This window comes from Macrosteles quadrilineatus, unplaced genomic scaffold (genome assembly GCF_028750875.1).
Source record: "Macrosteles quadrilineatus isolate MER2022 unplaced genomic scaffold, UCM_ALF_1.0 Scaffold_3__2_contigs__length_128488019, whole genome shotgun sequence".
Taxonomy (NCBI): domain Eukaryota; kingdom Metazoa; phylum Arthropoda; class Insecta; order Hemiptera; family Cicadellidae; genus Macrosteles; species Macrosteles quadrilineatus.
In genome coordinates this window covers 83,632,452-83,649,317 of record NW_026542596.1, presented here as the reverse complement: position 1 = coordinate 83,649,317, position 16,866 = coordinate 83,632,452, and the positions used below count along the sequence as shown (strand labels likewise).

Sequence of the window (16,866 nt, the reverse complement as noted above, 5' to 3'; positions counted from 1 at the left end):
TGTTAGTTATAGTGCTATTTAACATTTTTGTGTGAAAAACAGTGTTTATGCGAACAAAAATATAGTATTTTCGTCTCGGTGCCCACAAATGTCATTGCCGGCCCAGTCAACAGTGACCGCCGATTTCAGTTACCATTTTTATTGAAAAAAAAAACAGCTCAGAACACTATTTCCAACCTAGAGCCTCACTTCTGGCAAAAAAAATTAAGATTTTATGTAAACAAAAATTTCAGACCCACTGACTTACTGACTCAATGTTTTAAAAAGTTGGAAAGATATAATAATCCGATCAACGGTTGATGCAGTGTCAATTAAGGGAGGATCTACTGTACTGTATATTCTTAGCTATGCTACAGTTTAACTGCGGAATAATATATAAATGGGCAAAGGTTTAACTACACAATGTTAATTCCATATACATCATATAAAATAACTCTTAACTAGACTAATAATTTACCTCGAAGGGCTTGAGCTTGGCTGAGTGGAAGCGATGCAGAGCGTCGTGCATTTTCTCCACCTTTTCTTGCAGCTGGGGGGTGGTGGGGGGGAAACACAGCCAGAAGTGGCGCAACAGCTCACAGCCACTCAGGTACAAGTTGCGCAGCTCCTTCTCAAGTGGCGCAGGCACCAGTTCTATAATATTAATGTTGAAATTTTAATTTTAATTGTATACAGTAGACCATCTATAATACTGCGCCACTTCAGTAATCCGGCATCTTTTGACGGGTGTGGTCTTCTGCGATCCGGGGCCGTGTAAAAATCATCATCTACTCCCACTGCCAAGGAAACGACATAGATGTTTTGCACGATCGCGGCAAAATCATGAACATCTCCCGCAGTGATGGAAACGCCATCTGAGTTATGAGCGATCGTGGCAATAGAGGTTTCTGACCGAGCGATCTTCGCAGACATATTTTGTGCATTTTAAGTATTTTTATTGATGACATTCCAATCCAGTAATCCGCAATTTCCACTAATCCAGCAGTATCACGGTCCCATATCTGCCAGATTACCGAGAGTCAACTGTATAGTGTTTATTAACAATGCACAACATCATTAAGTGTGTATTCAGTTAAGGCACCCAAACCCAAGACTAAATTTATAAAATATAGGGATTTTAAGAATATGAATGAAGTTGAGTTCATGACAGATATCCAGAACACACCATGGCATCTAATTGAAAATTTACCATGTCTTGATGAAATGGTAAATGAACTGAACAATACAATTTTACATTTATTTGATAAACATGCTCCAATTGTTTCAAAACGTTTGACTAAAAAACGACCAGTGCCATGGATAACCCCTGAAATACGTAGCTTGATGGCAAGACGTGACTGTCTTTTTAGGAGAGCAAGGCGTTCCCAGAGTCAAGTAGAAATGGAAGAGTACCGGTATTTACGAAATAGAGTCAAACAACTTTTGCGAAATTCAAAATTAAGACACATTCATATGCTTTTTGAAAATAAGAACCAACCATCTAGAGTTTTATGGCGTAACGTAAAAAGTCTTGGGCTTGGGAAACAACCTGATGCACAAAGAGTCAACATTCCTCTCAATGAATTAAATGCATTCTTCTCTTCCTTTGGCCAAAGCATCAATCAACAACAAGTTGAAAGTCACGTAACTGAGTTAAGAAACTCTCCTGCTCAAGAATTGGGATATCCTAAGTTCACTTTCAGACCTGTACTGCAGTCTGATGTTCTGAAATCTATTCGACGTATTCGGAGTAATGCTGTCGGATCGGACGGCATTCCAATTCGCTTTATTAAAGACATTCTCTTTGCTATTCTCCCAACTATCACATATATTTTCAACACATCCTTAAGGCAAAGCACATTCCCTATTTCTTGGAAGTCTGCCCTAATTCGACCCGTGAATAAGATCCCAGCCCCGGCTTCTTGCCAGGACTTCAGGCCGATCAGTATATTGCCCGCATTATCTAAAGGCCTTGAAAGAATCGTTCACTGCCAAATAACTGATTTTCTGACTGAAAACAATATCTTATGCAACTCACAGTCTGGCTTTCGATCAGCTCATAGTACAGAAACAGCACTTTTACGTGTGACGGACGACATTAGACTAGCAATGGAACATCGGCAGGGAACGATTCTTACCTTATTTGATTTCTCTAAAGCCTTTGACTGTGTAAATCACAAGCTCCTCTTAGAAAAGCTAAGGGCCATAGGGTTTTCAAATGGTGTATTGGACTGGCTGGGATCCTATCTGTCAGACAGGCGGCAGTGTGTTGAGGTTGATGACTTACGATCTGACTGGGAGACAGTTACTAGTGGTGTACCTCAGGGGTCCATCCTTGGTCCTCTGTTGTTCGTACTATACATAAACAACTTGAGCTCAGTCCTCACACACTGTAAATACCACATGTATGCTGATGACTTACAGATTTATACACATTTTTCACCAAAAAAGATCAACGAAAGTGTTCAGAGAGTGAATGAAGATATTGAGAAAATCATTACTTGGACTAATAAACACGGACTCAGACTCAATCACGAAAAAACTAAACCTATCATAATTTGTCATCCACGGTTACGGAACTCAATTGACTTTCTCACGACAAATCCAATAAATATAAATGGAACAGCTTTGCTTTACTGTGACAAGGTCAAAAACCTAGGACTTACTATGAACTCGACACTTACTTGGGGCGATGCAGTCTTAGACATCCGTAAAAAGGTGTTTGCATCAATCCACACACTTAAAAAATTACAAAACTTTTTGCCAATGCACATAAAAATACATCTCGTCAAATCACTTGTCTTCCCCCACTTCACTTACTGCAACTCTGTGATCAATGACATGACTGTAAACCTCGCCGATGCTCTCCAACGCGCTCAGAATTACTGCTTGAGATTCATTTAAGATCTGAGACGCAGTGAGCGTATCACGCCTTACTACATTAATTCTAAACTATTAAAGCTATGTGACCTTAGATCAATTAAAATCCTTTTGCTAACCTATTCAATAATAAAATCAAATTTTCCAAAATATTTTGTAGATGATTTTAGGTTTGTAGCTGAAGAAAGTGTTAGATTTTCACGCTATGCTTCATTGACTTTGCGTATGCCTCATCATAGGACTGCAGTTTACGACGGGGCGTTTGTTGTGACCGCTTGCCGACTTTGGAATGACCTCCCCTTAGCCATCAAATCCCTTGATAACCGTTCCCGGTTTGTGGCAGCGCTAAAAAATATGTATTTTGAACGTATGGCCATGGTTGGTTTGTCCTAGGGGCTTGTACGCGTGGTTGGTCACTGACAGTTGTGCTTGGTGTGTGTGTGTGTGTGTGTGTGAGAGAGAGAGAGAGAGAGAGGAAAAGAGGAAGATTATTTTTGTACAGTTTAAAATGTAAGTTATTTTCTTTTGTTTAAGTTTCTGTATCCTTGATTTAGATTTTGTTTTTGTTGTATATTAATGTAATTGGTAAAATATGTGTGTTATATTTATGACAGGTTAAGTGTAAGAAAGGGCCATGTGGCCCTAACTTTTGCCTGGATAAATAAATAATATTTCATTTCATTTCATTTCATTTCATTTCATTTCATTAAGAAAAAAATATCATGAAAACAACATCATGTATAACATCATTAAGCCATGATAGCTTTCAATGCAGAGACAATATGAATGTTTTCACAATCCTTTCAGCAGCATTTTGTTCATGCAGCCTATATCTATTTATTTATTTATTTATTTAAATGCTACAATACAGACTTACGTCCAATTACATTGCAGCATAGTATAAATTCTCATAAACATAGGCCTACCTCGTGTGAACTTGTGTCAAAATACAGACAGTAAATAAGACAGTTCTTTTTCTATCATACGGGCAACAAACAATATTAAATAAACAACACTTTACATAAACAACAGGCATTATAATACATTACCACAGAGTATTGATTTGTTCAGCTCGACCCTAGCCTCTTATCATTTGAATGATAATCTATAATATTAAAACGAAACAGGATTTTTTAATTTCACGATTCTGAATCAACCACTTGATGGATTTTCATGATTTTTGTGTTAAAAGAAAGATAATTTTGAGAACTAGGGAATGTCGAAGCCATAATTTTAGTTTAGGGTTTCAGTTTTTTAGAAATTAAGTTTTAATTTTTTTAAAGTCTAGCAGCCGACGCTAGCAATTTAAAGTAATTTCAATGCTGGTTTAACTAACAGCTGGTTTATAACTGTCATTGAAATGTTTATGTTACGAGTTGTTTGTTTACAAATAGTTGTTCGTGTTTACCGACCTACATACTATTTCACTTTAAAATTTAGGTAGTTTTCCCCTACCGTGAAGGATCTGCGTTATCAGGAAATGTGTTATTTTGAACTAAACATCTCAAACACTTGCGTTTAATCAAGTTTTGTCGTAAATGCAATCTGTGTAAGTATTTAGTTTATGCATTGCAAATTTCAACTCATATTTGGGAAATATTTTTTCAGCAGTTTATCGCTTAACTGTTTAAGATATAAGTGGTTTACGTGTTGATACTTCTTTTTCTGTATGTTCGAATGTGAGTATGTCGGCATACTAAAATTTGGGTTAGTAATGAAAGCGTTCATCGGTGTAGTAGGTCTCTATAAAACTGTCAAATAAACTGCAGGGTGCAACAGAAACCAAAGTCGACTCATACCATACCAACTATCCCCATAGTGCTGATGATTCAGAAACTTGGGCACTGACCAAAGAACCGAAAAACCTTAATGCTGGGTTAGATAATAAAGTGCAGAGAAAATATACAGACCCGTTCAAGATAACGGCCCGGAGGTCGAAATAAAAAAGAACATAGAGCTCAGAGAAATGTGTTAACACCCAAATATATAGGGATGCTTGCCAGAAGTAGGTAAAGCTTGGATGGACAGGCTGTGCATAAAATTTTAAAAAGTATATTCCAAGGAGTACCACACGATAGACGGGAAATATCAAGTTATGAAATGCATCCTCAGACTGGGATCTAAATTTGGAAGAGGCAGGTGATAGAAGAGAATCCTCATAAAAGTTTCAGTGGTCACGGAGGTAAGATAAGGTACGGCAAGTACATAAGTAGTACAGTATGCAATTGGAGGTGGCATGTAACTACTCTTCTCAAAACCAGTGTGAATTGGTCGCCAATCTCACTTCAAGATTTTTCAAATCGACACAAATGCTGTTTTATGGTAAAATTATCGGATTTAAAATGCATATCGCCATATTTTAGGTCTATATTCGAATGGAATAAATAGGTGGTCACGTTACATTTGTTTATAAGGTGATCTTCCCCATTAAAACTGCCAGAATTTGTGTCTATGCGTGTAAACTAGATGTTCTGAATTATTCCGTTTTAGTTGACAACTCGATTCCCGTACGTAGGACGGGCCACCAGCTCGTTTATTTTAAGAATAATTTCATAGTACCATGGCTGTTATTTCAATTCAATTTGTTGTGTTTCAATTTAATTTAAGTAGCTCACTCTGTGGTAATGTATTATAAAGCATCATTTAAACATTGGCAGGAGACTGGGCACCCAGGCAAGTCCGGGTGAATGTAGGAGCAAACAAAACGCGGACTCTGGATGAGGGAAGAGGCACGAGGAAAGATAACAGCAATAAGATCTCGCTATCATCAACTTTTCCATTAACCAATTTGTGGAGAAATGTGAGCATTAGTACATCCCGTCGACTCTACAAGCTCTTAATTTCGAACAGATCCAGTAATATAGGATATGATTATGTGTATGATCATCTGTTGAATGTTGTTGCTAAGATTAAAAAACTTAACAGAAAATGTAAAAAGAACTGTGCAACTCAAATAAAACAGTTGTATGTCCATATGCCGTTTCTATTAGGTTGCACAGAGGTCATATTTCAGATTGCTATTCACTTAACAACAGAATTGCAGTACGAACACTCAACTAACTGTAGTTTGTGGATTTGTTATTAACAGTATGAATATTTGGTCAAAAGTATATTTACAATGGCCAACTGTTCCAAAATGATTGTTATGCTATTTGTACAAGTGAAAATCAACAATAATTGGCGTACACTACACTTCTGATTAACCGAGATTGTTGGGACCGAGACTACCTCGGTTACCAAGAATCTCGGATAACACAGAGGTCACATAGATTTTGAGGTTAGGGTTACAGTACCTTATTTATGAAGTCAAATACTTGTAAATTATATTTTAAAACAACACATAGCGAATGAAAGATGATAATATGTAAGAAGATGTAGCCAGACAAGATGCTTACAGTAGACACTACGGGTGAGATTATTAAGGCAATACTAACGTGCAAGTGACTCGTCGTGGTAACACTTCATGAGGGCGCCGCCAGGGGTGAGCTCGCCCAGGGCAGACACAGCCGCAGCTGGAGGTACGAGGGGGGCTGAGGGACGAGACGTTGCCCCCCACCCCCCTGCCTCCTGCTGCAGACGGCCCCAACAACTCAGCACAGCCTCATCCCCTCCCCACACCTCACTGTCATCACTAGCAGATGGTGTGGGGCCGTGCAGATACCTCTCCACCTACAACCACAACTACTTTAGGAATCTTACATCATGCAACTTTTATTTAATTTCAGCAAATTTCCCATATTTGAAATCAACTACTAAACAAATTAGGCTAGCACAAAAACTTGAAAAAAAATGATCTGATTTTGATTAAATTTTGTACAAACATGTAAATCCGTGTTTATTGGGACAAGTTCACAGACCAGCATGATAGGAGTGTGGAAACAGAATTTTATGGGGGTAAAAATGGGGGTTTCCCACTTTTCACATTTAAAACTTAATATTTTTAAATCTCTTTCGGAACCAATTTATTTGTAGAGCTTTAACACATTCACTCCGACCCATCAATGGCAGGCTTAGCCCCGGTGCAGCGCAGCTTCAAACAAACCCGATTTCCAGGAGATTGGCTTTCAAATTTTGGTCTGACGAATAGCAAATAACAACATGCGGTGATGTACTGCCTTACGACGAGTCGACACAGTTGACTAAAAAACCTACAGGTAGCAGAACTTTTTGAAACAAAGCCAGCCTCATTGTATTGCCAATTGGAGGGAGAAAGATGGGTCCAGTAGATTTCTAAGCTTGCTAGACAGGGATTTTACAGGGAAATTTACTGCCAACCTACACCACAACAAGCAAGTCACAGACTACACGCTAAAGTGGTATAGGTCCTCCAACGGAACACTATTTTTGTTCGGCTGGATACCTTGCACAGTATTTCAGAACAAATAGTGTTTATGTTAATTGTATAGCGTAACCTTTTCTTCCCAACAGGTGGTTTTAATTCTGAAATGTCTAGAGTATAAAAGAGCAGTTTAATATATAGAAAACATACAGTCCAAGTTAATTTAGGCTACCACTAACTGTTACTTTATCAACTCTCTTTTAATCTGTTTAGTATTTAACATAAAAATGTCATAAGAATGACTTGTATTGCAGAACACAATACTTAAAAAAATAAGTCAACTTTCAAAAATTAGCAAAAATTAGCCTTTTAATAAAGAAAAGTTCACCTTAGTTAGGTTCAGGTGAGACACCGACGGAGTATTGGAGCAACTGGCATCAAGATCTACATAGCTGATCTTTTCACGAATTCTCATCTGCAGACAAAACTAAATGTTAGTTTCAACAAATAAAAATAATTTTATATTAACAGTAGTCAAATCAAATATATATCTAGCATATTTAATACATCCTTCATGAAAAACCAAATTCAAAATGTAGGCCTATTGAATATACACAAACTTTAAGGGTAAGTTTAAAAAATAATTAAGTTCAGAAGTTGTATTTACTCAGGATGCAGACTGGATCCTGACCTTGACAACGGTGTGCGTGCACCTTGCCCGTGTATTCTATATAATAGGCCTATTAAAAGTATTTTCGTTTTCGTAATGTTTTTGTCCCGTCCGTGTGTGTGTGTTTGTGTATGTACTTTTAGTAGGAAATAATGACAACACAACAAGGATTTCACCATCCAACTGCGATGTTTTGACAATGGCCGATACAAGCCGAAACATGTAAACAACCTTCTTTTCAAAATGAGCTGTTTGTTGGATTTATAAGGTATGTAACCTATTTATTATATTGAATACAACAGCTCAGGAGCTAGAATGGAAATGAATTTTAATTCTAAGTTACAAGTCTATCACAACAATTACTATAAATAACACAAACCATGACATTGTACTCACTTTCTTAGCCTGTACTTCGTGAGGGTCAGCACTGGTGCTAGGTACTTCACCATTCATCTGAGGCAGTTGACTGGTTCCGTTGACCTCAGGTTTGGCTGCAGATGGCTGTTGACACGCCTTCAACACCATAATGGAGTGTTGGTTGAACCTAGGTAACAAACGCCTTATGAACAGTCTTGAAGAAGATTTAGGCCTACTTTAATTATGCAGCAGAGTTGGGGTTGGATTTCAGGTGATTCTACGTTGCAAAGGATAAACAGGGTGGCTACTATTTCTGGATAAAAAATTCATGGACAATTCATGGACATTTAAAGGACACTTTGTTGTAACTTTTTTCGGTGTGATTATCGAATATATTTTCATGATTGTCAAACTGTATTAATCTTGTTCTTCACTTTAGTTGTACCAGAGAGAAAAGTAAGTAATAATAGAGTAATAAGAGCTACATTTCAAAATAGAAATTTATTGAAATGAGACAAGCATTAATTTTGGGTTAAGCTTTATAGTGTAACAGAGAAACCCATTCATGCGACAAAATCCTGAATTTTTCCATCGCTCACGGAAACAATATCATATATCCAATCTAAGCGGATTAGTTTGGCATGATTCGCTCTAGCACAACGTTAAGTTCTCGACTACATAAAAAAAATCTTTAATGCATATATTGTACCTCGGTTCTTGGTACAAAATCGGTATGGTAATCGGCTACCAATAAGCACAGAGTAACATTATTGTCTTTTCATTTGCAAAGTCAACATTGACACATATCAATCATTAGTTTATCACATTGTCTTAGTATATTTTACAGCTCTTTCAAAGAATCAAAATACCCAGGCCTAGACCTAATTCTAATTATTTAGTAGGCCCTATATAGGCTAAACTGAACAAACAATGAGGTTATAAAAGCAGCAAAGTCACAATGATCATTCTAGTTTATAAGATTTAGATTCCTTAAAACACACAACACAATAAATAAATATGGGAAACAAAAAACATTGAAACTTGAACAGCCTAAGACAAAGATACAGAAAATGTAATGACATGATTTGAGACCAAGTAGGCCTGCGTAATGATAAAACATTAATGCAAACAACAATGCTTATGGTTTTGTCATTTGAAATTAATATCTATAAAAATAAAAGAGGGTTTATTTTACAAAATGAGACTTTAGATTAGTTACAAGTTACAAGTTTAATATAAAACCATAAACAGTTTTATGGCAGTAGGCAATGGCCAGCGGCAAATTGAATCTTCATGATTAAAGTAGGAGTAAGAATTGAAATTTAACAGCCTTTATAAAACTATTATTTCTATAACAAAAAAGGTTTGGGATCCTAGTAATAAATAATTGAAGTTGTAAATTAATCAAAGTGATACAACTTTTATCAGCTAAGCTAGAGAGAGATCTTGGAAGTACTTGACTTGACACTTGATTGTCCATAAAATATTAATGTGTTTGAGACTTCTAATGGGGTTTTTATTGCATAATTAATTACCCTATTAATAAATTATGAAAATGTGAACAAACATCTGATACACCTTTTATGTGTTCGTTAGTGATGATAAAATTATTGCCCATTAACAATTTAAGGACATAATCTGGCATTAAATTTCACGGCCAGCCAAAAAATAAGTACAATTACGCTTTTCCCGGTTGGTAGACACAGAGGTGCCTGTCCCCCCTTAACCCAGTGGCACAATCCCCCCCACACCAATTTATGCTGCCCTCTATTTCAACCTACTCTCCCCCTCCAATTTACCTGGCAATTTCCTCTTTACCACATAAAACGAGCATTTCAAGTATTTAGTAAACTTGAGGTAAAGAAAAACAAACTTGCTGATATTCAAAATTAAATGTTTAATAGGAAACATCATTTAACAATACAAAGTAATTATCTAATTAATGGACGAATCATAAGTTTTTCAATTTACAATTAGAACCTGTATTGTGCTCAGTATTAAAATAGGCATCGTCTTCAAAACGTTCAACAATACACTCGGTGAATTGCCGTACTCTACTCCAACACAGTACTGTAACTGTACTATATATTTAGGTGGTGTACATATTTATAGGGCTTAAGAATTCAAATAACTTTAAGCATAGATAAAACATACTCCCTTAGTAGATTTCTCATCCTTATGGAACAGCTGAAGACAATTTTATTGTTAGTTCTGTACGGTTTATGTAGAGGTCGTGTTTTGTTTACAATTTGTTTCCCGTTATTACAGCCATTTATAACCTCGTTTAACCAAATAATATGATCTAATTATAAACAATAACTTGTCCCCTAGTTATATAACCAAACAGTAAAGCACAAATCAAGAAATTAACCCTAAAATAATGGAAACAAAGTTTCATCGACACTAGCGCCTTTGTGTCACTTACATGAACTAGACACGAAAAACGTGCTTCAAAATTTACAATGGGATGAGAAGTCTACTTGTGTTGGTTAGTCTATGCTTTTAAGTGCACGAATAATACTTTGACAAAAAGTATCTTGTTTCAAAATTAGGTCACGAAATAGGGCAGACTAGGAGGCGTTGCTCGCCACTCCCAGACTGCCTCCTACAATAATCGCCGGGCAAAATACCCACAATACCTTAATTGCCACCAGCACCACAAAGGGTTGTGTGACGAAGTACGGTAATCTTATAATTCATTTTGATAGCCCCAGGTTTGCGTTTTATGACTTATAATGGTAGTGTTTTGGTGGTTCGTTAACTCTACCATTGTCAGGCTTACAAAAGGATCCACTTTTGGAGGTGTCGTCAGAATATGTTACAAACATTAAACAAAAACACAAAACCATAACAGATAGGCCTATCAATTCACGCGTGTATATTGCCGCGGGCAGAACTGGAAGTAAACTGAATCAGGTTATGGCAGACCGATGTGGTCTCTGGATTGTCGTCTTTGTTATCTACAGCTTATATTGGACTAATCGTAGGGTAGTGACGGAGGAGAGTGTTGAAAATATAAAGAGATTCATAATTGAGTTTCCCATTCAAAATTATTGACAATAATAACCAATTTATATGCTAGATATAAATGATGGTCTCGAATATTCTACATTACTGCGGGAAAGGAAATTTATTAATTACTTTGTAAGAGTTTGAAATATTTAAAAAACATAATACTAGGGACAGCACACAAATTCTGAATGAAAACACTCGATTAATTATGAATCCAATTATATTTTCAACACTCTTCTCAGTCACTACAAAGTCCAATATGAGCTGTTGAAAACGCAGACGATAATCCAGAGACCACGTCGGTCCATCATAACCTTAACCTGATCTAGTTTACTTCCAGTCTTACCGACGGCAATTAATACGCGTGAATCAATAGGCCTATCTGTAATCGTTTTGCGTTAAATGTTTGTAACGTACACTGACGTTGGATCTAGTGGGTCCTTTACGTCAGCACATTCATTAAACACAACAAGCAGACTTCATTAATTAAAATAGGACGAGTGTACTTGTAGTAGAGTGAGTATTGGTTGTAGGGCTATTAATTAACAGTCCTGTTTACGGAATATGTCGGCCTTAGTCAATAACAAGACTACAAGATTGCGCCACACTCATCTCCATTCATACTTGGCTTATAATACCTACCTTCGTATGGTCGCCATTTCAGGTAAAAGTATCAAGTACACAGTTGAGGACTTTACTCACCTTTTTATCATATTTTGGTGAACAATATTTTGAGTCGCAGCTGGCCTTTCTAATGGTTCATCACCGATTTTATCGTCAAAGGATGTAATGTCCAAAAGAGGATCACTGACTCCATTTGACATTACTTTTTTCATTTCTGAAAAAAAAAAATGGATATAACCTATTATATAAAATTGTATTCTGGGCTGGGCAGCTTGAAGACATAACAGCTATTTATCTTTACTACTAACTCTGCTACAGTACTTATGACGTAAAATGTAACTACAGACAATGCCTCTAAAGTTTGATGGAATTTGAAAAGAAAATATGAACATTGAAAACCAATCACAAATAAATGCTACTTTAATTTGATTCTAAATGCTTCAAGTAGGGTACAGTAGAACTCAAATTGACCGAAGCAATTGGGACCGTACCATATTTGGGTAATCGAAAATCCCGATAATTGGATTTTTACCAAAATGCAGAGTCTTGTAATGAAAAAAGGCAGAGTCATGGTGAGCTTCAATTGCAATTGCAGTACGCGTCTGCAACGATTTCGCGATTAGAAATTTTACTCTTTTGCCCTGATTGTGAAGTATGATTTTGATTTTCCGTGACCGCGGGAGATGATGGTGTCTACACGACCATGAGATATAATAAACATTTTGCTGTGATTGCGAAAAACGATGACAATGTTATGACCACGGGTGACGATGATGACCTGTCAACACAACCGCGAGACAGGTTTAGGATTTTGTCGCGATCACTGCCTTTTATGATTCTTATTACTGTGGTTTAAAATCTTTAAATTATTTCTGCAAACAATTAGGATAATTGGAGATTCGGATAGTTGAAGTTCCCATAGTTGGAGACTTCACTGTAGGTGAATTTAAAGCTATTATTAATTGTTGTCTTAAAATAATAATGTAGATCTTAGTTTTTATTTAAATGCCTTTAGCATTTTGAAAGAAGGCTTTAAGGGAAAGTGGTTGAATCCTAGCGCTGGCAATGAATCCGTTATCAGTTCTTCCTGTTGTACAACTACTCATTTAAACTAAAATAGAAAATACCCCTCCCCACTTATACTAATGCATTTTACAACCTACACACCTAAATAAGTTATCAACATACCTTGATCATCTAGTTTGGCACATTCGGTGAACAAATCTTTAGAGCTTGTAGTGATTCTATCTCTGTGGAAATAATGGGACTGGAAAAATTTGGTCCAAAAGTCAGCTTCAGTCATTTTGTGAGGGACATATTCTATATGTTTTTTGCGAACTGCTGGATAAGTCTTGAATATACAATCAATAATGTCTGCAGTAAGATTGTACTTGAGCCCATTACATCCGTCTGTTTGTGGTTTGATGTCGGCCTGAAATAATGTTTTGGGTTAAAAACACCAACTCAATGCATGTCAATCGAAAGATTCAATTAGACATCGCTAAATTAGGAAAACTTAAGATTAATAGATTAACATTTTTTAAGAACCATCTCAAATCATCCACACTAACTTGGCCTTATGGGTTTCTTTTCTGTGCTCATAGGGTTTATAATTTCTGTTTATAAATTTGTATTATTAGCATAGTGTAACAGTGTTTAGGCTACCTATATCAAATTAGTAACTCTCTTCATGTCAGTTTCCAAAGTCAAAAACAGCCCAACTCAATTCACAAATTTTCTATTACTTTGCTTCGTGAATTTATAGGAGGTCAAAATCCCCAGTAAATCTAAATACATTTTTTCTGGCCATACAGTGGTAAGGAAGTCTGAAATTATTGTTAACCCTAATATTACTGAAGTTACAACTGACCAAAAAAGCGCCTGAGACCCCAACTTCTTGTTTTTGATTATTCTGCTTTTGGGTATACTGGGACGCGTGTTGTGCCCAGAACTCTTCTGGTGAAATGACTTGTGTTATGACAAGATCTCTATACAACTGGAGCAGCCCAGGGTTTTCAGACAACAGCCTGAAATAAATAGAAAACATTTATTATAAGTTATTTAATTAAAGTTAGTATTAAATGAATTTAAGGGGTTGTCACAAAATGGGTTTACTTATGTCTCAGAAAAACAACATAAATACAAATGAAAATAAAAGCAAATAAATGTGTACACTTATCTCAATACCTTATTTCCCAATATATATTCCATTACATTCTTGCCATCGTAAATAATTGTATAGTTTTTATAGGTTATAGAAGCATATTGGCACTATCTGACATTTACTGCGACGTCAAAGTCGGAATAAATCAAATAAACAGTTTAGAGGTTTGAGTACAGGTTACGTAATGCGAACTTTGCCATTCCATCATCTGGTCGATGCAAAACATCTGTCTTTAAAGACAACTGAGTAAGAGAACGTCAAACCTAGAGAGCCTGTGAAATCGGTAAAAAAATTATTTCGAGGGGGATCAGTGTACAGTCTCATGAGTAGTAATGTGTGCAACATAGGGAATTTACTTATTATTCAGCAAAACCAACTATTTTGGACTAATTAAACAACGTTTAAGAAACACCCAGTACCTTTATTACGTTACAGTTCGGTCACCCATATTATTCCTTAATGTTTCAATAAAATTGCAAAAAACAAAGTTGGATGGTCTGCAAAAATGTTAACCAAACATAAACTCAAAATGATGTGCAGTCCCACTGACTACGCTAGGAGCTATTTCAATGAATGTATCAAATTTACAGTCCACTCCCGAACAGTTCGGTACCATGAATGGAGCTGTTTTTCATATTTTCTTCTTTCCTTTTACAAACATTTAACCTTCAAATAGGATAGGATTTGTTGAACCAATGGTGTTTCAAGGTTATCAGTATATTAGGTTTTTCATGGAACAACATTAACTTGTATTTTACATCAAAATAAAATGTGACCGCACTCACCGCATGTTCACCATTACTGTATTTTACATATAAAATAGAAAATATTTAAGGTTTTAAGCTCTGCTGCATATAAATTTGGTATTCTGATAAAAACTTTTTAGTTATATGCCAAAATTAACAAAATTTTACCTATTGATTTACAAAATATTTTACCACCCATATTATTCCATTTTGTCAATGACCCTTAAGATGGTACGGTAGATTCTCAGTAATCCGGCAAATATAGGACCGTAGTACTGCCGGATTAGTGAAAAAGCCGGATTACTGGAATGTTATTAATAAAAACACTTAAAATGCAATTAAAACACGTCTCCGAAATCGTGCAAACGAAAACCGCGCTTGCTGCGATCGGGCATGACGACGATGACATTTCCGTGCCCGCTGAAGGCGATGATAACGTCTATACGTCTGCGGGAGATGTTGATGATTTTGCCGCGATCGCGCAAGACGACGATGACGTTTCCGTGACCGTGTGAGTTGATGATAACGTCTATACGTCCGTGGTAGATGTTGATGATTTTGCCGCGATCGCGCATGACAATGATGACTTTTCTGTGACCGCGAGAGATGTTCATGAATTTGCCATGATCGCGCAAGACGACAATGACGTTTTCATGACCGCAGGAGTGGATGATGTTGTCTACACGTCCACGCTAGATGTTGGTGATTTTGCCGCGATCACGGAAAACCTCACTCGTCAACAGACGCCGGATTACTGGAGTGCCGGGTTAGAGAGGTTCTACTGTATTTGTATTGTAACAAATAACACTTCTGGTTTAATCGGCGACATTTGTAAAGGCAGGTAAGTTTTAAAGGTTTAAAGTTAAAAATGTTTGTTGAGTGGAACATTTCCAGTCTCAGTTCAAACTGTTTGAATTCAAAAACTTCATAAATTAAATTAAATTTTCCCTGGAACTAAGAACTTTTGCTATTTGCCAATTTAGTCCTGTGCCGTTCTTTTTCTTCCAATCGTCGTTTTGTTCAGTAGGTAGTGTACATCAATTTGAATGTACACATTATTTAAAAGCTCTGTAGTAATTTTTTTACCGAGAATTTCATGCGAGGCTAGTTTACACTAGAGAAGTCAAATATAAATTTGTTCCTTATTAACACTTTTGATGTTCTATTTATCTAACACTATTTAACTTAGCCTATATGCGTTTATTATAATATGCTGCATGACAAACCCACCTATTTTTCTCTTCTAACTCCTTGTTTACTTTCCTCTTAAACTTTGGTAGAAGCTGGACCAGCAAATCTTTGACTTGATCTCTCTCTTTGATAGCAGCTGCAGGGCCTTGACGGTTTACAAATTGAAATGTTGACGTTGTGTTGTCATGCAGCACTACTTGTAGTTGAATTTTTGGTTTTCCTTCTGGTGAAATCTTTTGCACTGTAAAAATAAAACGCAAATTAAAACTTGTATATTGTAACTACGCACTATGTAGTAAATCACATATACAAATGAAGTTGCTGGCCCGAATCCTATATGAATAGCATTAACATATTGTTTGTAAATGCTATTCATATAGGATTCGAGCTAGCAACTTCTTGTTTATGATGCATTTAACGGTTCGGTTCAAGTATTCTTGACATCCACTAACCTGTTGCTCATTTGCTGGACTGTTAGTCCCTGACATCACGTCAGCTGTTTTTGTCATCAGTTGTCAGTGCAGCCAATTCATAAAACTAAATGTCCTTTTATTTTACTACTTTAATACTAGTAAATAGTAAGTAGTAAACTAACATATAGTAGACTCCCTCTTATCCGGACACCTTTTAGCCGGACATCGTTTAAACCGGACTAGATCTGGGAAGGTACTGAAACGACTGTTCTCGTGGGAAAGATTTGAGACCAGTGATCACGTGTCTAAATACAATGCTCTTTAAAATTTAAGTCAAATACTGTATACAGTAGGCATTTAAATGGTCTGTTTTAACGAGGACGTCGGTTTAACCGGAAAAACTGTTATCTGGACTGGCCTCGGTCTTGAGGAGTCCGGATAAGAGAGTCTAATGTATTCACTTACAAATAGCCTAATTTTAAGCTACTTTAACAGTGGCGGATCTAACTTTGGATTGAAGAGGGGGCGGGATCAGAGGTGAAGCCCCCAAA

General features: G+C 36.5%; 1 protein-coding gene across 1 annotated transcript in view; it reads right to left on the bottom strand.

The window, feature by feature from the left end:
* The window catches only part of LOC128989800 (general transcription factor IIH subunit 1-like), a 31,247-nt gene that overhangs the window by 2,176 nt on the left and 12,205 nt on the right, over positions 1 to 16,866 (bottom strand). The window contains exons 3-10 of the mRNA XM_054411852.1: positions 15,942 to 16,143; positions 13,672 to 13,828; positions 12,990 to 13,233; positions 11,880 to 12,015; positions 8,205 to 8,352; positions 7,527 to 7,613; positions 6,294 to 6,528; positions 458 to 633 (exon numbers count right to left, since the gene is read on the bottom strand). Coding sequence (XP_054267827.1) covers positions 458 to 633; positions 6,294 to 6,528; positions 7,527 to 7,613; positions 8,205 to 8,352; positions 11,880 to 12,015; positions 12,990 to 13,233; positions 13,672 to 13,828; positions 15,942 to 16,143 — 1,385 coding nt within the window. The remainder of the gene's footprint in view (positions 1 to 457; positions 634 to 6,293; positions 6,529 to 7,526; positions 7,614 to 8,204; positions 8,353 to 11,879; positions 12,016 to 12,989; positions 13,234 to 13,671; positions 13,829 to 15,941; positions 16,144 to 16,866) is intronic.